Source organism: Pecten maximus, chromosome 2 (assembly GCF_902652985.1).
Source record: "Pecten maximus chromosome 2, xPecMax1.1, whole genome shotgun sequence".
Lineage (NCBI taxonomy): Eukaryota > Metazoa > Mollusca > Bivalvia > Pectinida > Pectinidae > Pecten > Pecten maximus.
The window spans coordinates 38,507,633-38,531,902 of NC_047016.1; the positions used below are offsets into that span (position 1 = coordinate 38,507,633).

At 37.5% G+C, this 24,270-nt stretch overlaps 3 protein-coding genes across 4 annotated transcripts; 1 reads left to right on the forward strand and 2 right to left on the reverse strand.

The window, feature by feature from the left end:
- Positions 1-1,357: 1,357 nt before the first annotated feature.
- Positions 1,358-6,472, reverse strand: LOC117342838 (circumsporozoite protein-like). The gene is made up of 2 exons (XM_033905109.1): positions 6,440-6,472; positions 1,358-1,675 (listed from the first exon to the last, which is right to left on the reverse strand). Exons 1-2 carry the CDS (start codon positions 6,470-6,472, stop codon positions 1,358-1,360), a joined length of 351 nt encoding a protein of 116 aa, XP_033761000.1.
- LOC117322015 lies at positions 3,808-23,531 on the forward strand. Of its 2 annotated transcripts, XM_033876712.1 has the most exons (3): positions 3,808-4,148; positions 16,200-16,274; positions 22,102-23,531. In XM_033876712.1, exon 3 carries the CDS (start codon positions 22,111-22,113, stop codon positions 23,035-23,037), a length of 927 nt encoding a protein of 308 aa, XP_033732603.1. In that variant the 5' UTR covers positions 3,808-4,148; positions 16,200-16,274; positions 22,102-22,110; the 3' UTR covers positions 23,038-23,531. The 2 variants fall into 2 exon arrangements, with proteins under 2 accessions (XP_033732603.1, XP_033732604.1); XM_033876713.1 differs by lacking the exon at positions 16,200-16,274 and having other exon boundaries at positions 4,055-4,148.
- LOC117342846 (cilia- and flagella-associated protein 251-like) lies at positions 9,262-12,133 on the reverse strand. The gene is made up of 6 exons (XM_033905122.1): positions 11,973-12,133; positions 11,597-11,795; positions 10,844-11,075; positions 10,399-10,607; positions 9,638-10,027; positions 9,262-9,594 (listed from the first exon to the last, which is right to left on the reverse strand). The coding sequence occupies exons 1-6, from the start codon at positions 12,131-12,133 to the stop codon at positions 9,262-9,264; spliced, it is 1,524 nt and encodes a 507-aa protein (XP_033761013.1).
- Positions 23,532-24,270: the final 739 nt, after the last annotated feature.

Sequence of the window (24,270 nt, forward strand, 5' to 3'; positions counted from 1 at the left end):
CGAAATTGTACGAAAACACGCCGTGAACCTTGACAGATACAAGGAAGTTATTAACCAACCTTGTTATAAAATCATTATACCTCAGAGAGAAAGACATAGCTCATAAAAGCGACACTTTTTGGAAATACAAGCGAGAGAAAGAAGAAAAAATGTGCACGACGGAATAAAAACCATTGACCAGGAAAAGGCCGATATCCTGTTCACACAGGGAAATCAGAGACACCAGCCAGTGTGTCCTCTCAAACGCTTGGACCACATGAATATACAAATTACCGAGAAGGAAATAGTATACGCAGTAAAAACAATAGGCTGTTCCAAATATCCAAACATCCACTCCGAATCTGCTGGAAGTAACTTTAAACGAGTTGCAGACGCCACTACATCTTACCTTAAACAAGTCACTGGAAGAAGAGTGGTCAACAGGGAACTTGTACAGTCTTTGTGTATTTTGACCAGTGACCATGTATAGTACATTTTCAGACATTTTGGGGATCTATATTAAAATTATGTAAAAATGACACCGGGGGTGTAATTTTCACCCGATTCTAATCTATACCCCCAAAATGTCTGAAAATCTGCTATACGTAACAGGGAAAGGTTCAGATACACGTAGACTGTAAAAAAAAATATATCAGGTCCCTTTAGTCATTATTATGCTATATATCAGAACAGAAAAAAACAGGAGTGTATTCATTAACATTAAATCAGTCTAAGGTCTGTTAGGGATAGTCCTACATACGATCATCAATGATCGAGTGTTTGACCATACGAAAAAGAACAATTAACTCCTGGAAATGGAATCATTATATAAGAGAAATCAGGCAGACGTTATCTAGAATTAAGTAAAGCTTTTGACAGTATTCTGCACAGATTTTTTGTTTTTGAGAAAGTAAAAGGTTTTGGCATGAGTGGCGACACAGGACATTGGACTCATGACCTTCGTCACATCATGGAACAATGTGTGGTGAATTGGGCCCAGTTTTGTTTCTTATCTATATAAACGACCTTCCGGACATAGTAACATGTTTATATTGTTCTCGGGTGACGTCAAGAGATGTGGGGAATAATCTGCAGTATTGACTCTGTGTAGGAAAATCTCAACAAATACATCGATACGTGACAATTGTTACTTAACAGACAAATGTTAATGTATGCATATCCAGTTTGGGTATAGTCCTTAAGACCACGGCTACTCACTTCCAGAAAACGACACTAGTGCAGAACACTTCAAAAGGGATGGCAATTAAAGTATCTTGTCAGATTGAGGTGTCCACCCTATAGACGATTGAGTAATGTTTGTAGGTGACTGATACCTACCTGTGCACGCCTTTGTTCTCGCCGGTAAATTGTGAACAGCCTATTGCTGTTTGTTGTTGCCTACTGTGGGTGGGTCATTGGAGTTTGTTGCCACCTGGGGTGGGTCATTGGGGTTTGTTGTTGCCACCTGGGGTGGGTCATTGGGGTTTGTTGTTGCCACCTGGGGTGGGTCATTGGGGTTTGTTGTTGCCACCTGGGGTGGGTCATTGGAGTTTGTTGTTGCCACCTGGGGTGGGTCATTGGGGTTTGTTGTTGCCACCTGGGGTGGGTCATTGGTGTTTGTTGTTGCCACCTGGGGTGGGTCATTGGGGTTTGTTGTTGCCACCTGGGGTGGGTCATTGTAGTTTGTTGCTGCCACCTAGGGTGGGTCATTGGTGTTTGTTGCTGCCACCTAGGGTGGGTCATTGGGGTTTGTTGTTGCCACCTGGGGTGGGTCATTGGAGTTTGTTGTTGCCACCTGGGGTGGGTCATTGGTGTTTGTTGTTGCCTACTGTGGGTGGGTCATTGGGGTTTGTTGTTGCCACCTGGGGTTGGTCATTGGTGTTTGTTGTTGCCACCTGGGGTGGGTCATTGGTGTTTGTTGTTGCCACCTGGGGTGGGTCATTGGTGTTTTTTGTTGCTTACTGTGGGTGGGTCATTGGTGTTTTTTGTTGCTTACTGTGGGTGGGTCATTTGTGTTTTTGTCGCCGCCTGAGGTGGGTCATTTGTGTTTGTTGTTGCCACCTGGGGTGGGTCATTGTTTTTTGTTGTTGCCACCTGAGGTGGGTCATTGGTGTTTTTTGTTGCCACCTGTGGGTGGGTCGTTGTAGTTTGTACCTACTACATACCTGTCTTTGTGGATATAGGTGATTCAATCTTACTTATACAAGCTTTTATGTGAAATTCACTTCCATATTAAAAATGAGGAGACTTATTAAATCAACCCTTTTACAGTTTCTTTTTAAGATGATATATTGGGTAGTGTTAGACGTTCCAGCACTTCCACTACTCCTTATAAAGGGTCTTGTTAAAATATTGTCCTTTGTTGAGGTCAACAAATTGCATTCGTCGTGTCAATTGAATATTCTATACATAACACATTACATGTTCACCTTAAAGTAAAAAGTATATAAAGTTATGTTTTTATAAGATAATCGATTACTTGTTTTCCAATTAAATGCAAAAATATATCAATGCTTACGTTTTTATATAAAAATCGAATTATTGATTTTCAGAATACAGTATATACGGAATATATTTTAAACATATATTTCTTAATACCGAAACTGTTTTTTTTTTATTAAAGGCACAATTCCCTCCATTAAAAAAAATTAATTTACATTGTATGTGAATAATTCACGGATTTGAGGATATCGGCAATGGTGACGAAGTAATTAAATGTAACCTACATGGTTGGATGCCCATCATCTCTTTGGGTTTTACAGTTCTGTGCCTGTGATGATATCGGAGTCATCGTTTATAGATTTGTATGGTGTACACAATCAAATTAACATGCGTATACTTGAAGCCAAGTTACTCATCTCATATAGATGTTATCTCTGTATGAGTGTATATGAATATGCTATATTTAGAGTGTATTGGTTATGTCAAAAACATAGATATACCTGAGAATGTAAAGGACTATTTTTTTTATTTTTCTCACGATTGGATATCATACGTGTGCACAATATATGATTTCCACCTTCGATGTCAGACAAATATATGTGTATATATATGTGTGTGTGAATTTATATATCTATTTTCACCCGCATCAATAATCGCACACTTGGTCGCCGGTATTTACACAGAAAACGATGACGTAACCAAACCGGCTTTTCCGGATTGACAGACAGCTGTTGCTTCGTTGTATATTATGAAGAGGAAGAGAAGAAACTATTTCCCGCGGCGTATTCTGCATGCAAATGTGTTTATTGATTTTGAAATATCATTTTATTATGAACAAACATTTAAAAACCAGTGTTCATCAAAGAAAGATATATTGTGTACCACCAGTTTGATTTTGTTTAATTTGTATTTTTTACAGGCCGAATGAGTTGGTGCGCGTAAAAAGATATGTTTAGGATATATAACTACATACATCGTTTATTTACAAACATTTTTGAAAAAAAAAAAAAAATGTAATAAAATCGTGATAATTCATTATTAATATCTAATTTACTAATTGCATTTGGCAAAAATGATAAAGAGCCGATGAGGTTGTTCTGACGTCATGTTGCCATAACGCCGCTACCATTTGGATAGCATTTTATCAATTGTAATACAAAGAAAAAAACCAAAAAAAAACTACATATAATCCAGCGCTAGAACGGAGTAATGATGATGATTAGAACAATGCATTCACATCGTTAGTGGCTACATCACTCAGACACAGTAATATAAATCGACTAGAATACAGTACGTAATGGAATGATTAACAGCATTTATGTTACCATGGTAACATGAGTAAATACATATGACAAAGACAGTATATGTATTATCACACTTTCTCTCACTGTGAATACGACATGAAAGCTGGGATGTAAGTCAACGACATTTAAATTTCACACTCTCTCATCATTGTTAGCTTACATAGGATAGTTCTGGTTTCTAAACGATTATGTTTTTGAATACATAACTTATAGCATTATAGATTATAGGTCACTAGGTCGATTGGATTAACGTCGTATATAATGGCGTGGTCCTATGAACGGGCTACCAACGCTCAATACCTCTTGATCTTCAACTCTGTAAAACCAACAGATTGGTACGCATGATCTACATTCAGTGTACGGGTTCATGTAGTAGTGAGCGTCACTCCAGCAGGCACGGTCCTCCAGGCCACCAGTTTTAAGGTTAGTATTGCAGGTTATTTTTCATTATTTTCATTTTCAGCCATGCGTGCCTTTTGTGTAAACGAATCTGCATATGTAGTACATAAATTTTCATGTCATGGTATCATCTAGCCCGAGTTTTCTCTGGTCCTGACACCATGTCTGGTGTAGCCTACACCAGACATGGTGTCAGGGCCAGAGGAAACTCGGGACTAGGTAGCATCATATTCCAACAATGACCATTAAATGTCATCATGCAAATCGCAGGTGTCTATTTATAAAACTTCTGTGATATATACATCTCATACATTTTACTTAACTTAAGTTTCCTCTGGTTTTGAAACCAGGCACCTGACAGTGATGTAAGACCAGAGTGCATTAGTATATGAAAACGTACATGTAGAATCTTCGTTTATACCGTTAGATGTCGCTGAAGATTTTGGTTCAGATAAATAAGAATGTCCTAGGCTGGTGTTAAGGCCTGAGGAAATTCGGCTTAATGTTTGACCTATTAGATCGGTAGTCGACAACCATCACTGCGGTCACTGTGATGATCGCGAGATCGGTAAGGCAGGTAAAAATATGGCCGACCAACTCAGGTATGCGGTGTCTTCTTGCCCTTGGCTTTATTCTCAACACAAGTTCAATTGAATAGACAACCACTACACAGAACTCCCCCCCCCCCCCCCCCCCCCCCCAATCCAAAGAAAAAAACAGTCAATATTTTAAATGTACACGTGGTTGTGTAATACATGTGTAGTACTTTAAGTCGAGTTAGTGCTTGACTGGGTTAAGTTAAAAGCTATACATAGGCTTTGGAGCAATAGCACACTTAATTATGAGACTCTGTGTGGATCAATACATGTATGTCCTTTGGTAATTACTACCTGCTATCAGTACAATCGAGTACGGTGTCCAGCCTTGTATTTTGAACCTATAGTTTAATGTATATTTCATGAGGTACACAGGTTTCGTAGCGATATACACGCTACCTTGCCATTTTCAACTGGAAAAGAACTAACATCTTAGACTTCTCATTTCTTCATCTATAATAGCACCAATGAACGTAGCGGAGGACTTATAGAAGTTGTGTGTATAAGAGGTGTAGTTTTTTTTTTGTCCTACCTCTGAGGTCGAGACACGCATTACAAAACAGACCCGTACTCCGACACTGAGAAACACAATGTACCCCGAGAGCGAAAACTATGTGTACTTCGTGTCAATAGCGAGTCGAGGTAAACTTAACGCTTTAAAACTCCTCAATACGTGCACGCCTCACCCTAAATTAGATTATACATTTTGTATATAAGTCTGGTGGGCTTTTCAGTCTTCAAGCGTAACCCTGCTTGTCAAGTTACGTATTAATTCATTTGAATAGTGACACGGTTCAGAAAATATACACAAGTACTCCGGGTTGTTTGGCCGCCTCCTATGATAATTACATCCGGACTTTAGGTCATTTAGGAAAAGACATGTGGGTTTATATTAGATTCTGGCCGCCAACTTACCATAAGTCAAATTTCGGATTGACAGGTTTACAATCCCTCCACTCACAAGAAATAACGGTCTAACATCTTTTTATAAACATACTTATGCTGTAACAAACGCTTTAGCTTTAAAAAAACAATGGTAAAAAAAAATAGAGAGAGAAAAAGGAAGGACAAAAATCAAACTACTGAAGTGACAATAATCAATCTCTCTTGGTTATTTATTTATTTTTTATTATTATTGTTATTTTTTTAAATTTTATTTTTTTATTTTATTATTATTATTTTTTAAACACTTAATTATGGCTGAGAGGGACTATGATTAAATAGCGCGATACCGATCTTAATGGTATATGTTAAAAGTCTGTTAAGAGACTGAAAAACATGAAAAAATACAAAATTACTTTTTTTAAATCTGATATTTGAGACAAAATGTTTATCTTTTGTTAAAAATGCGTCTGTAATATCAGTATTGTTTATGTTCATAGTTTAGAGGTTATTCGACACTTCGTTAAGTGGAACATTTATATTCATAGGAAAACATTCACGAACAATTGTGAATGTGAAATATTGCTTTTCTAATGTAACACAACTAGGTAATAACTCTGGAGTGCAGGTTTCCATGCCATTAAGGCGTTATCATGCAGGAAACATTTGTATTGCGATATAATTTCCAACGTAACATTCAAAATCCATACGATAATGAGATTTAAATTTGTTAAAATTTTGTTAGTGATGGTACTTATAGAATTTAATATACAATAATAATGTAATCAATTAATGTCACTAGAAATTGTAAACACTAAATTTGATTCAACGACATACCTTCGTTATTAAACCATCTAAAACAAATGGCATTGTGATTCAGACATGAATAATGATAGAAAATAGCTCTAAAATAAAAAGCGAAACATTATAGAACATAATTATAAAACAAAACTGATCAGATGTTGAAATGAGGTATATACTATTCTATCTAACAGACAGATGGTGGTATTTGACACTTCATATTTCTATAAGAATTGTAGCTATAATCTCGAATCGCTGTGACTACAATCCCGAGGTTTTGTGACTACAATCTCGAGGTTTTGTGACTACGATCTCGAGGTTTTGTAACACAATCTCGAGACGTTACTACTACGATCTCGAGGTTTTGTGACTACGATCCCGAGGTTTTGTGACTACGATACCGAGGTTTTGTGACTACGATCTCGAGGTTTTGTAACACAATCTCGAGACGTTACTACTACGATCTCGAGGTTTTGTGACTACGATCTCGGGGTTTTGTGACTACAATCTCGAGGTTTTGTGACTACAATCTCGAGGTTTTGTGACTACAATCTCGAGCTTTTGTAACAACGACCTCGAGCTTTTGTAACACAATCTCGAGACGTTACTACTACGATCTCGAGGTTTTGTGACTACGATCTCGAGGTTTTGTGACTACGATCTCGGGGTTTTGTGACTACAATCTCGAGGTTTTGTGACTACGATCTCGGGGTTTTGTGACTACGATCTCGAGGTTTTGTGACTACAATCTCGAGGTTTTGTGACTACGATCTCGGGGTTTTGTGACTACAATCTCGAGGTTTTGTAACAACAATCTCGAAGTTTTGTAACAACAATCTCGAAGTTTTGTGACTACGATCTCGAGGTTTTGTGACTACGATCTCGAGGTTTTGTGACTACGATCTCGGGGTTTTGTGACTACAATCTCGAGGTTTTGTGACTACAATCTCGAGGTTTTGTGACTACAATCTCGAGGTTTTGTGACTACAATCTCGAGGTTTTGTGACTACAATCTCGAGCTTTTGTAACAACGACCTCGAGCTTTTGTAACACAATCTCGAGACGTTACTACTACGATCTCGAGGTTTTGTGACTACGATCTCGAGGTTTTGTAACAAAGATCTCGAGGTTTTGTAACAACAATCTCGAAGTTTTGTGACTACAATCTCGAGGTTTCGTGACTACAATCTCGAGGTTTTGTAACACAATCTCGAGGCGTTATCACTACAATCTCGAGACGTTTCCACTGCAATCTCGAGGTTTCGTGACTACAATCTCGAGACGTTACCACTACAATCTCGAGGTTTCGTGACTACAATCTCGAGGTTTTGTAACACAATCTCGAGGCGTTACCACTGCAATCTCGAGTAGTTGAATCTACAATCTCGAGGTGTTTTGACTATAATCTCGTGGAGTTGTGACTACACTCTCGAGGTATTGTGACTAAAATTTCGAGGTATTGCGACTAAAATCATCTCGCGGAGCTGTGACTACGATCTCGAGGTTTTGTGACTACGATCTCGAGGTTTTGTGACTACAATCTCAAGGTTTTGTAACACAATCTCGAGGCGTTATCACTACAATCTCGAGGTTTTGTAACACAATCTCGAGGCGTTATCACTACAATCTCGAGGTTTTGTAACACAATCTCGAGGCGTTATCACTACAATCTCAAGGTTTCGTGACTACAATCTCGAGGTTTTGTGACTACAATCTCGAGGTTTTGTAACACAATCTCGAGGCGTTATCACTACAATCTCGAGGTTTTGTAACACAATCTCGAGGCGTAATCACTACAATCTCGAGGTTTCGTGACTACAATCTCGAGACGTTTCCACTACAATCTCGAGGTTTTGTAACACAGTCTCGAGACGTTACCACTACAATCTCGAGGTTTCGTGACTACAATCTAGAGGAGTTTTGACTGCCTACTGTATCTGTAATATGTTCTTAATTGCGCGCTATCAGAACCCTTCTGGACAATAAGTTAACTTTGTAGCTCGCAAACTATCTTTCCGGAATACATTTCTGTCTGTGGGCGCTGAAACTGTGCTAGTCTTCGTCGGGGCAAAATCATTACCCATTGTCATGTTGTATTTACTTCACGCAACTTAACTTCAAAGCCATTGTGCCTAATTATTGTTCCATAATGAAAATGAATTAAATTAATCGTTGTTACATTCAGGCCCTCAGGGAATTCGTGCTTCGCTCAGTATATTCTAGCGATGAACTGACCGAAACCCAATTATAGCTTCATCGACCTTCAATTCCCATGTCACTCATGCTATTCTGCTTACGCCATATTGATACCATCTCTCACACATAGAGGTGTATACACAAAACTATTTCTTTGATATGATATGAATGTGTATATATACACGTATATATGTAATTTTTTTATACCAACATGTACTGTAGTCGTCTGTTTGTTTACCTACTGGTGCACCAGTAACAACGTGTTTACTCCTCCTCGCCTACTTATTATTCCCCTCTCTACATATATATCGGATCCAAACAGCCACCATAACTTTCATTAGAATTATCATACTTTTCGTTTTAACATACTCCCTGCTCACCATAATCTTGCATGCTATGTCTAGTTCTTGTATATGTGACATCGGTCCAAAACCATACACGTTTTACTCGTCATAATATTGCATGCTTTGTCTAGTTCTTGTATATGTGCCATCGGTCCAAAACCATACACTTTTTACTCGTCATAATATTGCATACTACGTCTAGTTCTTGTAAATTGTGACACACACTCTTGAGATAGTATCTAATATCCAGCCTTACTAAATTCTGTATATTAATACCCGTTTTCCTCCTGGATTGCCATGTCTTACATTTTGACATTCCTATCGACCTTTTTGAGTTTCCTCAGTCGCCTTTTCACGACCTGTTTGAGTTTCCTCAGTCGCCTCATCACGACCTTTTTGAGTTTTCTCAGTCGCCTCTTCACGACCTTTTTGAGTTTCCTCAGTCGCCTCTTCACGACCTTTTTGAGTTTCCTCAGTCGCCTGTTCACGACCTTTTTGAGTTTTCTCAGTCGCCTCTTCACGACCTTTTTTTTTAGTTTTCTCAGTCACCTTTTCACAACCTTTTTTAGTTTCCTCAGTCGCCTCTTCACGACCTTTTTGAGGTTCCTCAGTCGCCTCTTCACGACCTTTTTGAGTTTTTCTCAGTCGCCTCTTCACGACCTTTTTTTTTTAGTTTCCTCAGTCGCCTTATCACGACCTTTCTTAGTTTCCTCAGTCGCCTTTTCACGACCTTTTTGAGTCTCCTCAGTCGCCTTTTCTCGACCTTTTTAAGTTTCCTCAGTCGCCTCTTCACGACCCTTTTTTTTAGTTTCCTCAGTCGCCTCTTCACGACCTTTTTGAGTTTCTCAGTTACCTCTTCACGACCTTTTTTAGTTTTCTCAGTCACCTTTCCACGACCTTTTTGAGTTTCCTCAGTCGCCTTTTCATGACCTGTTTTAGTTTCCTCAGTCGCCTCTTCACGACCTTTTTGAGTTTCCTCAGTCGCCTTTTCACGACCTTTTTGAGTTTTCTCAGTCGCCTCTTCACGACCTTTTTGAGTTTCCTCAGTCGCCTCTTCACGACCTGTTTTAGTTTCCTCAGTCGCCTGTTCACGACCTTTTTGAGTTTTCTCAGTCGCCTCTTCACGACCTTTTTTTTAGTTTTCTCAGTCACCTTTTCACAACCTTTTTTAGTTTCCTCAGTCGCCTCTTCACGACCTTTTTGAGTTTCCTCAGTCGCCTCTTCACGACCTTTTTGAGTTTTTCTCAGTCGCCTCTTCACGACCTTTTTTTTTTAGTTTCCTCAGTCGCCTTATCACGACCTTTCTTAGTTTCCTCAGTCGCCTTTTCACGACCTTTTTGAGTCTCCTCAGTCGCCTTTTCTCGACCTTTTTAAGTTTCCTCAGTCGCCTCTTCACGACCCTTTTTTTAGTTTCCTCAGTCGCCTCTTCACGACCTTTTTGAGTTTCTCAGTTACCTCTTCACGACCTTTTTTAGTTTTCTCAGTCACCTTTCCACGACCTTTTTGAGTTTCCTCAGTCGCCTTTTCACGACCTGTTTTAGTTTCCTCAGTCGCCTCTTCACGACCTTTTTGAGTTTCCTCAGTCGCCTCTTCATGACCTTTTTGAGTTTCCTCAGTCGCCTCTTCACGACCTTTTTGTGTTTTCTCAGTCGCCTCTTCACGACCTTTTTTTAGTTTTCTCAGTCACCTTTTCACAACCTTTTTTAGTTTCCTCAGTCGCCTCTTCACGACCTTATTGAGTTTCCTCAGTCGCCTTATCACGACCTTTTTGATTTTTTCTCAGTCGCCTCTTCACGACCTTTTTTTAGCTTCGTCAGTCGTCTTTTCACAACCTTTTTGAGTTTGCTCAGTCGCCTCATCACGACCTTTTTTTTAGTTTCCTCAGTCGCCTTTTCACAACCTTTTCGAGTCTCCTCAGTCGCCTTTTCTTGACCTTTTTGAGTTTCCTCAGTCGCCTCTTCACGACCTTTTTTTAGTTTCCTCAGTCGCCTTTTCACGACCTTTTTGAGTTTCCTCAGTGGCCTTTTCACGACCTGTTTTAGTTTCCCCAGTCGCCTCTTCACGACCTTTTTGACTTTCCTCAGTCGCCTCTTCACGACCTTTTTGAGTTTCCTCAGTCGCCTCTTCACGACCTTTTTTTAGTTTCCTCAGTCGCCTCTTCACGACCTTTTTGAGTTTTCTCAGTCAACTCATCACGACCTTTTTTAGTTTTCTCAGTCACCTTTTCACGACCTTTTTGAGTTTCCTCAGTCGCCTCTTCACGACCTTTTTGAGTTTCCTCAGTCGCCTCTTCACGACCTTTTTTTAGTTTCCTCAGTCGCCTCTTCGCGACCTTTTTGAGTTTTCCCAGTCACCTCTTCACGACCTTTTTTAGTTTTCTCAGTCACCTTTTCACGACCTTTTTGAGTTTCCTCAGTCGCCTCTTCACGACCTTTTTTTAGTTTCCTCAGTCGCCTCTTCACGACCTTTTTGAGTTTTCTCAGTCACCTCATCACGACCTTTTTTAGTTTTCTCAGTCACCTTTTCACGACCTTTTTGATTTTCCTCAGTCGCCTCTTCACGACCTTTTTGAGTTTCCTCAGTCGCCTCTTCACGACCTTTTTTTAGTTTCCTCAGTCGCCTCTTCGCGACCTTTTTGAGTTTTCTCAGTCACCTCTTCACGACCTTTTTTAGTTTTCTCAGTCACCTTTTCACGACCTTTTTGAGTTTCCTCAGTCGCCTTTTCACGACCTGTTTTAGTTTCCCCAGTCGCCTCTTCACGACCTTTTTGAGTTTCCTCAGTCGCCTCTTCACGACCTTTTTGAGTTTCCTCAGTCGCCTCTTCACGATCTTTTTTTAGTTTCCTCAGTCGGCTTCTTCACGACCTTTTTGAGTTTCCTCAGTCGCCTCATCACGACCTTTTTTAGTTTCCTCAGTCGCCTCTTCACGACCTTTTTGAGTTTCCTCAGTCGCCTTTTCACGACCTTTTTTAGTTTCCTCAGTCGCCTCTTCACGACCTTTTTGAGTTTCCTCAGTCGCCTCTTCACGACCTTTTTTTAGTTTCCTCAGTCGCCTCTTCACGACCTTTTTGAGTTTCCTCAGTCGGCTTCTTCACGACCTTTTTGAGTTTCCTCAGTCGCCTCATCACGACCTTTTTGAGTTTCCTCAGTCGCCTTTTCACGACCTTTTTGAGTTTCCTCAGTCGCCTCATCACGACCTTTTTGAGTTTCCTCAGTCGCCTTTTCACGACCTTTTTTAGTTTCCTCAACCGCCTTTTCACGACCTTTTCCTCAGTCGCCTCTTCACGACCTTTTTTTTAGTTTCCTCAGTCGCCTCATCACGACCTTTTTTAGTTTCCTCAGTCGCCTCTTCACGACCCTTTTTTTAGTTTCCTCAGTCGCCTCTTCACGACCTTTTTTTAGTTTCCTTAGTCGCCTTTTCACGACCTTTTCCTCAGTCGCCTTTTCACGACCTTTTTTAGTTTCCTCAGTCGCCTTTTCACAACCTTTTTGAATCTCCTCAGTCGCCTTTTCTCGACCTTTTTAAGTTTCCTCAGTCGCCTCTTCACGACCCTTTTTTTAGTTTCCTCAGTCGCCTCTTCACGACCTTTTTGAGTTTCCTCAGTCGCCTCTTCACGACCTTTTTTTAGTTTCCTTAGTCGCCTTTTCACGACCTTTTTGAGTTTTTCTCAGTCGCCTCTTCACGACCTTTTTTTAGCTTCGTCAGTCGTCTTTTCACAACCTTTTTGAGTTTGCTCAGTCGCCTCATCACGACCTTTTTTTTAGTTTCCTCAGTCGCCTTTTCACAACCTTTTCGAGTCTCCTCAGTCGCCTTTTCTTGACCTTTTTGAGTTTCCTCAGTCGCCTCTTCACGACCTTTTTTTAGTTTCCTCAGTCGCCTTTTCACGACCTTTTTGAGTTTCCTCAGTGGCCTTTTCACGACCTGTTTTAGTTTCCCCAGTCGCCTCTTCACGACCTTTTTGACTTTCCTCAGTCGCCTCTTCATGACCTTTTTGAGTTTCCTCAGTCGCCTCTTCACGACCTTTTTTTAGTTTCCTCAGTCGCCTCTTCACGACCTTTTTGAGTTTTCTCAGTCACCTCATCACGACCTTTTTTAGTTTTCTCAGTCACCTTTTCACGACCTTTTTGAGTTTCCTCAGTCGCCTCTTCACGACCTTTTTGAGTTTCCTCAGTCGCCTCTTCACGACCTTTTTTTAGTTTCCTCAGTCGCCTCTTCGCGACCTTTTTGAGTTTTCCCAGTCACCTCTTCACGACCTTTTTTAGTTTTCTCAGTCACCTTTTCACGACCTTTTTGAGTTTCCTCAGTCGCCTCTTCACGACCTTTTTTTAGTTTCCTCAGTCGCCTCTTCACGACCTTTTTGAGTTTTCTCAGTCACCTCATCACGACCTTTTTTAGTTTTCTCAGTCACCTTTTCACGACCTTTTTGAGTTTCCTCATTCGCCTCTTCACGACCTTTTTGAGTTTCCTCAGTCGCCTCTTCACGACCTTTTTTTAGTTTCCTCAGTCGCCTCTTCGCGACCTTTTTGAGTTTTCTCAGTCACCTCTTCACGACCTTTTTTAGTTTTCTCAGTCACCTTTTCACGACCTTTTTGAGTTTCCTCAGTCGCCTTTTCACGACCTGTTTTAGTTTCCCCAGTCGCCTCTTCACGACCTTTTTGAGTTTCCTCAGTCGCCTCTTCACGACCTTTTTGAGTTTCCTCAGTCGCCTCTTCACGACCTTTTTTAGTTTCCTCAGTCGGCTTCTTCACGACCTTTTTGAGTTTCCTCAGTCGCCTCATCACGACCTTTTTGAGTTTCCTCAGTCGCCTTTTCACGACCTTTTTGAGTTTCCTCAGTCGCCTCATCACGACCTTTTTGAGTTTCCTCAGTCGCCTTTTCACGACCTTTTTTAGTTTCCTCAGTCGCCTTTTCACGACCTTTTTTAGTTTCCTCAGTCGCCTTTTCACGACCTTTTCCTCAGTCGCCTCATCACGACCTTTTTTTTAGTTTCCTCAGTCGCCTCATCACGACCTTTTTTAGTTTCCTCAGTCGCCTCTTCACGACCTTTTTTTTAGTTTCCTCAGTCGCCTCTTCACGACCTTTTTTTAGTTTCCTTAGTCGCCTTTTCACGACCTTTTCCTCAGTCGCCTTTTCACGACCTTTTTTAGTTTCCTCAGTCGCCTTTTCACAACCTTTTTGAATCTCCTCAGTCGCCTTTTCTCGACCTTTTTAAGTTTCCTCAGTCGCCTCTTCACGACCCTTTTTTTAGTTTCCTCAGTCGCCTCTTCACGACCTTTTTGAGTTTCCTCAGTCGCCTCCTCACGACCTTTTTTTAGTTTCCTTAGTCGCCTTTTCACGACCTTTTCCTCAGTCGCCTCTTCACGACCTTTTTTAGTTTCCTCAGTCGCCTTTTCACAACCTTTTTGAGTCTCCTCAGTCGCCTTTTCACAACCTTTTTTAGTTTCCTCAGTCGCCTCTTAAGTATCAACACTTTAGATCCCTAGTATCAATGACGAGTCTTAGAAGCACAAACAGCTGTATGGTTTAGTTTTATTCATGTTGGATGTACGTATCTAACTCTGAATATATATTGAAAGGTGCTAATATCTCGTGTCATCTGTTCAATCCTTAGATTAGACTCTCATTTTCCCCGAAGAGTGATATATGGACAAAGTAGCGGTATGGTGTAGTTTTTTTATGACGTACTTACTGTATTTATCACTGATATTTGTGAAATATTTGTGTAATCATTTGCACAATGCTCTGAAATATTGATCTCAAATAACGAAGTTTATTTTACCAATGCTGATATGTACCAGTACTAACATATTTCTGATAACGCCAAAGACGGTGCGTCTCAAAAACTGAAATACAAATAATATCGTACACACCATCCAGTTTCTCAGTCTATTTACTGTATAAAGTGTGTGTTTTTATCCAATTTAGACACCGCCATACCTTAATATCTTTCGAGAAGGGTCAACATGTACCCTTTTTGTGAAAGCTGACAATTGCTAAGTATATCCCGTATATATCAACGTCCCTATCATTTCTGAGCTATTGGTTTGTTCATGATCAAATAACCAACCCAGTCGTCAATATGATCTACCAACCATGGAAACAATACAACTCAACAATTCAAAATTAATTTTCATGAATTCAAAATTGAATCTACCTACATTATAAGATATATTTGAATGTATACCTTTTGTTTGCATGTTTATTAATAGCATGATCACTTGATTAATTTATAATCGAAAGATTTTTTTTTATTCATGACTGAAAGATCCTCATTTATTCATATTTCTCATTTATCGCAAGCAATTTACGTCATACACGTTCTTTGATTAAATCTTATTGCCATTAATTAATCAGCACACAAAATCAATGGTATTGCGTTCTAATAATTTTAGAATTCTATCGCATTTCCCTATAAACCAATTGAAAATATTGGATTATTTAAATAGTGTGAATGCTTGTCATTATACGTTATTTCAATTGATATATGCGATATTACATGAAATATCTATGACGCTGTAAACGCGATTTTCATCGATCTTTATTGCATTTTATATTTCGAGTAAAACAATCAACAAAATGTATTGCAAGGTCAGGCCTCTAGTAATTTCCATTATAACATTTAAACCATTAACTCCTTACATAAATTTTGATTTCGATCTTTCGATGGTGTTATTTCTTTTAAAAGAACTAACACAATTAATTAATTAAACGGGTTATATTCTCCGTTGGTTCGTTAAAATAAATAACACTCGTATAAAACATAATTAAATTCTCTGATTTCGTACAATACATTACCGCAATATCTGTCTGGTGTATTCAGCCACGACGACCTTATCTCACAGCCCAATCTTTCCTACATAATTGATGCTTGTCTTTGTTAGAACGTATTACTAAGTTTAGTGATGCTTTATATTACAAAGTATTGTAACTGTTTACCATCAGCAACCCACAGTTTAATGGTTTTATTGATTGCTTGGAACAGAGACTTGCATATACAAGTCTCTGCTTGGAAGCATTATCTACATGTGTTAGGATTAACGGCAAGATGACAGTTATGCAAGCTCAGAGCGTTGGTAAGAGTAAATGGACAAGCGCATGCGAAAAGTAACTATTTTATTGGGTAATCCGACACGTGTGATAACAAGTGTGGCCGATACAGGGAGAAGGTCTAATGTGAAAAGCATGTGCAGTTTTGAAGCATTCGTTCAGAGGCAGAGATAGTATACAGTTCTGTAACGTTGTTTGACTCTTTGTAGATCATCACGGAACACATCTAGTGTAAAGGTTATATCTGGCATCCCACCGGGTCGAGTATGATACGCCATTCCTAGGTATGTATAAAACTGATTTTATGTCAGAATTACGTGGTGTTAAATCTTATACTTATTTCGCCGTTAATGTAAAAATTAGATAAAGCTTTACTCATTGTCGTACGTACTGTGTATAACTGTTTACCACCACATGCCACTGTTAATAGGTTACCAAAAATATCGTCGTATCTATCACTACCACGTGACCGGCCAGTGGTTCAGACATACAAGTCAATTGCAATCCACGTGTGAACATTTTTTTATTATTTTCACCTTGTCTGATAATTAGACAGTTAATAACTAAATTTCGTTTCCGTATTAATAGATGTAGGCTGTCATCAAAGTAGTATTCTTGTTGAAAAGAAACAAACATTGGTTGATAGGGCATTAACGAACTACATATTTAGAATGGATTTCCCGTACACAATAATACTAAAGTACAGTCGAACCTCGCTATCTCGAATTTAATGGAGTATTCGAGATAGCCGAGTATATATTACATATAAGTTTTACTGAAACTGAATGCTTACTTCGAGTTACGCGGGGTCTTCGAGTTCGAGATTTGACTATATAATGGTAAATGTTTTTATCTAAAGTTGATGTTCACTCAGTTTTAATATTTGGACATAGGTTGACATGTCATGCGTTCTGACTAAGGATATGGGTTTGTTGACGTTGATTTGGTTTATGGACATCATATATTGATTGTATAACTATAATATTTGGATAAAAGAGGTTGATTGTATATCTCTGAACTTAGGACAAACGAAGTTGATTGCGTTGCCAATGGACATTGGGGATGCTGGTTGCACTTCCGTTGGGTATAGACATATGACATTAGACTATTACCATGTTTAACCTCTGAATAGTCATCAGATAGTATTTATTGAATGAATGAACGATTGATTGCAGTATTATGGTTTACGGACATAGGAGTTACATGACGATAAACTGTGGAGAAGTGACTTATGTAAAGGGAGCAGTATAGCTCATTTATGTATCCAATTTTGCAGGGGTCTCCGTATTAATATCTTCTAATGTCAGTCTGTGAACATAAGTGGTTGGTAGTCAAGCTTTTCATTCGGCCATGAACATTGGCTTTTTATACTACTATGATAATCCATAATGATTGGAGGCTGTTTCTTTGATTAGGAAGGTTAATGCAGGCTGTTAGCAGTACTTAGTCCGGTGTACCGGACAAAATACCGGAATAACGAGCGTCACATACACATTGATGAATGTCGCAGTAATGTAAAATACCAGTAAGTGTGTTCAGAGAAAAAAAGTAACGAAATCGTGTTTTTAAAAAAGTATTTTGTTATAGCAATACACAGACGTCTTAATTTCCATTAATTCAATACAGTTTAAAGACTATGAATATTTTTAACATTTTGAATGTGTTGATTTTATATCAAGAAGATATAGGATGAATTAATGACTATAGGGGTTACTAGCAGTTGTACATACATTACTACTAAGTCTGGACATAGGCCAAGGGTGACCCGTCGTACACTACCATCCTGACTAATATCGATTTTTTCGGCATAGCCGTATAATATACTTTTGGCCCCGGATATGACGCGACAGGTGGCGTTACTGGACCAGATGAAGTATGTGATTGGTCAATGTAGCGGAAAATGCAGATATGCAGTTAAAAACGAAACAATGTTAAGATTGAATGCAAGCTGAATAAGTGGATGTATCTTTTCAAATGACACTTTAATAAACTTATTTCCCTGATTCAAATGCAGTCTTATAATCTCCAAAAATGATTCAAACTGATATAATTTTGTTATCCGTGCTGAAACGCATTAGTTCGTTAATTTATTTCACATCAGTTTTACATTTACCACCTGCATTAAAACTATGCCGTTTACCTTTTTTTTTAAAAAGATATTTCTTGTTTTTAACTGATATCGCAAGTTCTGGAAGTTTGGCTGTACATCTATGGTCTATGAATATCGTTGATGGATTGTTTGTCTATGCCTCTTGGATGTTGGGGTTGATTATGTAGCCAATGAACATAGGAGTTTTGATGTACATGTATTGGTGTGAACATCAGTTGATGGTTGTAAATCTGTTGTCTATAGATTTACACACTCGTCAGTCGTGATTAGCATGCGAAACATACCAGACAACACACTAGAGACACTTTGCTATGCTGTTTTGCCAAGTTAAAACCCAAAGGCATATGTTTTTTTTTTTTATATTTGTTGATTTAAATACCAGAGAGATGAATCGGCTTTTAATGGATGTGTAAAGGCAAAAAGAAGGAGGATTTCAATATAAAAACGCCACTTACATGGACAAAAATACCATCCATCCGATAAGTGCTTCCAGCCATAGACATATGATACTAGTCGTATTACTGTGCTCTGTTAATCACTGAAAGGTCGTTAGCTAGTGTTCATTGTAAATATGAATGCAATATGAGTAACAGACAAAAACATATAGCTAGACGGCTGGTAAGACGGCTGATTGTAATACTACACATTTACCCCTGGGGATCATGATACGTCTCGGAAGAACAACTATTCATGTCTCTCCAACGAAAGGGCAATAAGTTGGTTATAATTATACAAAAATGAAGAAAAAAAAAATAATGAAAACCCCCACAGGGTACTGTCAAATTTCCTTTGGCTAAAGTTGATCCAATTCGTTATTTACTCGACCTTCGCGCTGCTATGTCTTAGTTCGGTTATACTCTAAAATTTGGTCGTTCAAGGTACCTTTACAGAAATGTAATATAATACTCTGTTATATGAATAAGGTATAATGATATAGTTTAAAAAGCCATAAATAAGGTATACTATAGTTTATGGTCATGAATAAGGTATAATATAGTTTATGGTCGTAAATAAGTATAATAAAGTTTATGGTCGTAAATAAGGTATAATATGGTTTATGGTCATAAATAAGGTATTATATGGTTTATTGTCATGAATAAGGTATAATAGGGTTTATGGTCATGAATAAGGTACGTATAATATGGTTTATGGTCATGAATAAGGTACGTATAATATGGTGTATGGTCTTGAATAAGGTATAATATGGTTTATGGTCATAAATAAGGTATAATATAGTTTATGGTCGTAAATAAGTATAATATAGTTTATGGTCGGAAATAAGTTAATATGGTTTATGGTCGTAAATAAGGTATAATATTGTTTTTTGGTCGTAAATAAGATATAATATAGTTTATGGGCGTAAATATGTATCATATGGTTTATTGTCATGAATAAGATATAATATGGTTTATGGTCATGAATAAGGTACATATAATATGGTGTATGGTTTTGAATAAGGTATGAAATGGTTTATGGTCATAAATAAGTAAAATAATATGTTTTATGGTCATAAATAAGGTATAATATAGTTTATGGTCGTAAATAAGTATAATATGGTTCATGAATGGTCGTAAATTAGGTATACTATGGTTTATGGTCGTAAATAAGGTATAATATGGTTTATGGTCGTAAATAAGTATACTATAGTTTATGGTCGTAAATATGTATAATATGGTTTATGGTCGTAAATAAGGTATATTATGGTGTTTTGGTCGTAAATAAGATATAATATAGTTTATGGACTAAATAAGTATAATATGGTTTATTGTCATGAATAAGGTAAAATATGGTTAATGGTCATGAATAAGGTACGTATAATATGGTTTATGGTCTTGAATAAGGTATACGTATAATATGGTGTATGGTCTTGAATAAGGTATAATATGGTTTATGGTCATAAATAAGGTATAATGTAGTTTATGGTCGTAAATAAGTATAATATAGTTTATGGTCGTAAATAAGTTAATATGGTTTATGGTCATAAATAAGGTATAATATAGTTTATGGTCGTAAATAAGTATAATACGGTTCATGGTCGTAAATTAGGTATACTATGGTTTATGGTCGTAAATAAGTATACTATAGTTTATGGTCGTAAATATGTATAATATGGTTTATGGTCGTAAATAAGGTATATTATGGTGTTTTGGTCGTAAATAAGATATAATATAGTTTATGGACTAAATAAGTATAATATGGTTTATTGTCATGAATAAGGTAAAATATGGTTAATGGTCATGAATAAGGTACGTATAATATGGTTTATGGTCTTGAATAAGGTATACGTATAATATGGTGTATGGTCTTGAATAAGGTATAATATGGTTTATGGTCATAAATAAGGTATAATGTAGTTTATGGTCGTAAATAAGTATAATATAGTTTATGGTCGTAAATAAGTTAATATGGTTTATGGTCATAAATAAAGTATAATATTGTTTTTTGGTCGTAAATAAGATATAATATAGTTTATGGGCGTAAATAAGTATAATATGGTTTATTGTCATGAATAAGATATAATATGGTTTATGGTCATGAATAAGGTACATATAATATGGTGTATGGTCTTGAATAAGGTATGCTATGGTTTATGGTCATAAATAAGGTATAATATGGTTTATGGTCATAAATAAGGTATACTATAGTTTATGGTCATAAATAAGGTAAAATATGTTTTATGGTCATGACTAAGGTACGTATAATATGGTTTATGGTCTTGAATAAGGTTTCATTAATATGGTTTATGGTCACAAATAACGTATAATATGGTTTATGGTCGTAAATAAGTATTATATGGTTGATTGTCATAAGTAAGGTATAATGATATGGGTTATTATCATAAGTAAGGTATAATAATATGGTTATAATAAGTAAGCTATAATGATATGGTTTAAGGTCATACAAAATGTAGGAGATCGGTTGTATTACTATGGTGAGGTGAGTTTTGAATTTGGGGAATTAATATATCCGATTTTTTTAGGTCTCCTATTAACTGGTCCAAGAATTGTACAAAAGACAAAAGATATAAGCACGTTCCAAAAAAATATGAAAGTTAAATAATAAAGAGCCAAAATGCATTGAACTGCACCATGCAGCTATTTCGCTCTTTTAGGACTCATCAGTGGTAATAAGGGATTAAAGAAACACAGGGTTGGTAGTGTCCATATTTCTTTTCTCTCATCAACATTGGCGGTTTATGCTGCCATAATTGTCCATATGACTGAAGGTTACTGTTATGATTATGGACCGTGAACATTACAGAGTGTTAAGGGGACTTAGTCCAGTGATCCGAACAAATGCCAAAGTATCAATTATTATGAAACAAACAGTAATATGTTTTATTACAATATTGATAATTATATATACATGTATAATTATGATATCAGCGCATCTTACATAAACCTACTTCATCAAGTTTTAAGCACATGCATGGTTGTCTTTAAAATTGCTGAAAGGTGCACGCTTAATGATAAAGCCATGTGAATTCTCTACCTCTTTTAATTACATATCGATTGGGACGAGATCAGTTAATCTGAAAACATTTACAGAAGAGTGTATGTTCACCTCAGATGTAATGGATTCGGGTATAAGAATTAATCTGAAAGAAACGGCGACATTAAGGACGCTTTGGCCAGGTTTGGTACCGCCATTATATTGTAATCTCCAATGACATCTATCAGTCTAACAATTGGTCAGTCTGTTAAATCTGAAACCAACAAAATGGCCAACCATGTGACTTCTTTTTCTCTATGGCATATCCGCTTGAATGGTTGACATAGAGGGCGAAACCTTTGATTTCTGAAGTTGTTACATTTGTATTTTATCTATATGTTATATTTAACGACATATGGGGAGGGGGTTGGGGGTTGGGAGTGGGGTAGGTGTGGGATTTAACTTCATTATAGTTTGGCTTAAAAACAAATTTACTTATAATAAACTAATTGTTGTCGACACGACTTCATCAAATTGGTATGTCTATATTTCAAATGTTTTTCTTGCAGAAATCCAAAATGGCTAATCTATGTATAAAGTGTTGCCGGACGGTGAAACACCTTCCAACAAGGCTGGTATGTGTCCTAGTCCTGCTCCTGCAGGCAGCTGCCCTGGACTACTATCTAGTCACCTACAAAAACCTCAACTGGGCAGGCTGGGCGGCCGCTGATATTGTGGTTCTCATTCTTCTTGCAATCTCCTTCTATTTCGGCTACAGATTTCATTCCCGAGAAAAGTCTGGAAAAAACGACAATGAGGATTTAGAAATACACACACGCGTTGGGGTTGTGACCTGGTTTGTGTACGCATCGGTGTTGTGTTTTAAAGTGGCGTATGCATTTAAAGACTTTTCTCACAAGTTGGATGAAGATAGTTTCTTTGGAGAAAATACTCTTAAAACAACTGTTGCACTAGCGGGGATAGTTTTTCTGATTCTTCTCACAACGCTTCACGACGCAAAGCCAGGGTCGCACAGACGGAAGTACATTGACGAGCTCACGGGGACAGTCATATTCGACATCTTGGATTGTGTAGACAGCATGGAGATCTTATTTGATGAGGAAGCACGTGCGAACATTTTACCGAGTTTGGATGATACCATCATAGGAATTGCTTGTGTCAATTTCTTGTTGCCGACGATTCCACTAATAACCCTGGCGAAAACAAATTTTGGGCACAAGAAGCTATCAGAAAAGATGGTGATACTACATAAAGTGTTACTAGCTTTTATAGTTAATCTCCCTCTCCTTATAACACGCATGATTGTCTGGCATGGAATGAGTCATGGAATCTCAATCTTCTCCCTGAAAAATATTATTGTTATTGGCATGGTATCATATGACCTTTACGAAACCCACGAAAGTGAAGGCGATGAACCTACTGGGGAAAATTCTACAAACAACGTCGGCCCTAGTTATGCCTTGGAGGATAGATTCAACTATTGACGGCCGTTTTTTGTCATACATGCATAAAAATGTTCTTAGAAACTTACTGACGCGATGAACACATAATGAGTGTGACTAATTCCTATCATGGTGATTGCATTAAATGCTATTTGTGCTGTTGAACTGGGAATGTATAATTGACGAGATAATATGATCAAAAGAGAGTAATACTTTCCTTCATGCATATTATATCAGCTTGATAAGAACGTATGCGTCGTGACATTAAACGCATATTGTGCCATGTACTACTGGGAATTTACAGAATTATTTTTTTTATTAAGAATGTCATAAAAAATGTATGCAAGCGATATGAAGTTGCGTGTGTTGAGGCAGCCGACCCTATGAATATACATGTATATACATGTGTGTGTAGATGCGTTGTTTTACTATTTTCAAAATTTCTGAGGTAATCAATATCTTACTTGCATGTAAATTCATTATCTTGTACCAGCTCATTTCTCATATTGAGTATTGAATAAATCTTTCATATTTTATATTGTGTTTATCTTTTTTTTTAAATTTCAATTGATACCAAAGGAGTTTTCGAATTAGTATGCCCTATATGTCATCTTGGTATACTGGTAACGGCACGCTTAGGGACCATTTCACATTCTCAAAATTAGAAATAGCGAGAAGAAACCGGCACCACTAGGCATACCAACAAGTATTGAACACGTCTGACTTAATATCGTACAAAGAAATAGACTAAATTAAATCATGGTGACGACCATCAAATCCCGTCCATAATCAACCTGCGTCTCTCGGAACGTTTTGTTGTTGTTTATCATCCGTGAGTTGTCGACATCTGTCACGGAAATAAATAGATAAACGGTCAATGAATATATATATATTGGTATTCAAAACAATAACTTGTTGATAATGTGAAAAATCAATCATTATTATGTATAAATTTTTTGAAATATTCAATTAGATTCCTTTAACAAAAGGCACTGCCTAACAATAGCGGACCATTATTGACTTCTACAAAGAGTCATATGTGATAAATGAAGTACGAAACAAAAAGCATTGTCAACACATTAAACATAATAGCGTTTTTCAGTTATTGATTGATCTAGTTTGTGTTTCGATAAATCGTCGTAGATCAAACGTGGAGCAAGAAACATGGAAACTTGAAAAATAAAAAAAAAAATATATATATATTGATAAAATAACATAAAGCAAAAGTTGTAAATTTCACATTACATGGCAATGTATTTGAAGAATTATTTAAAC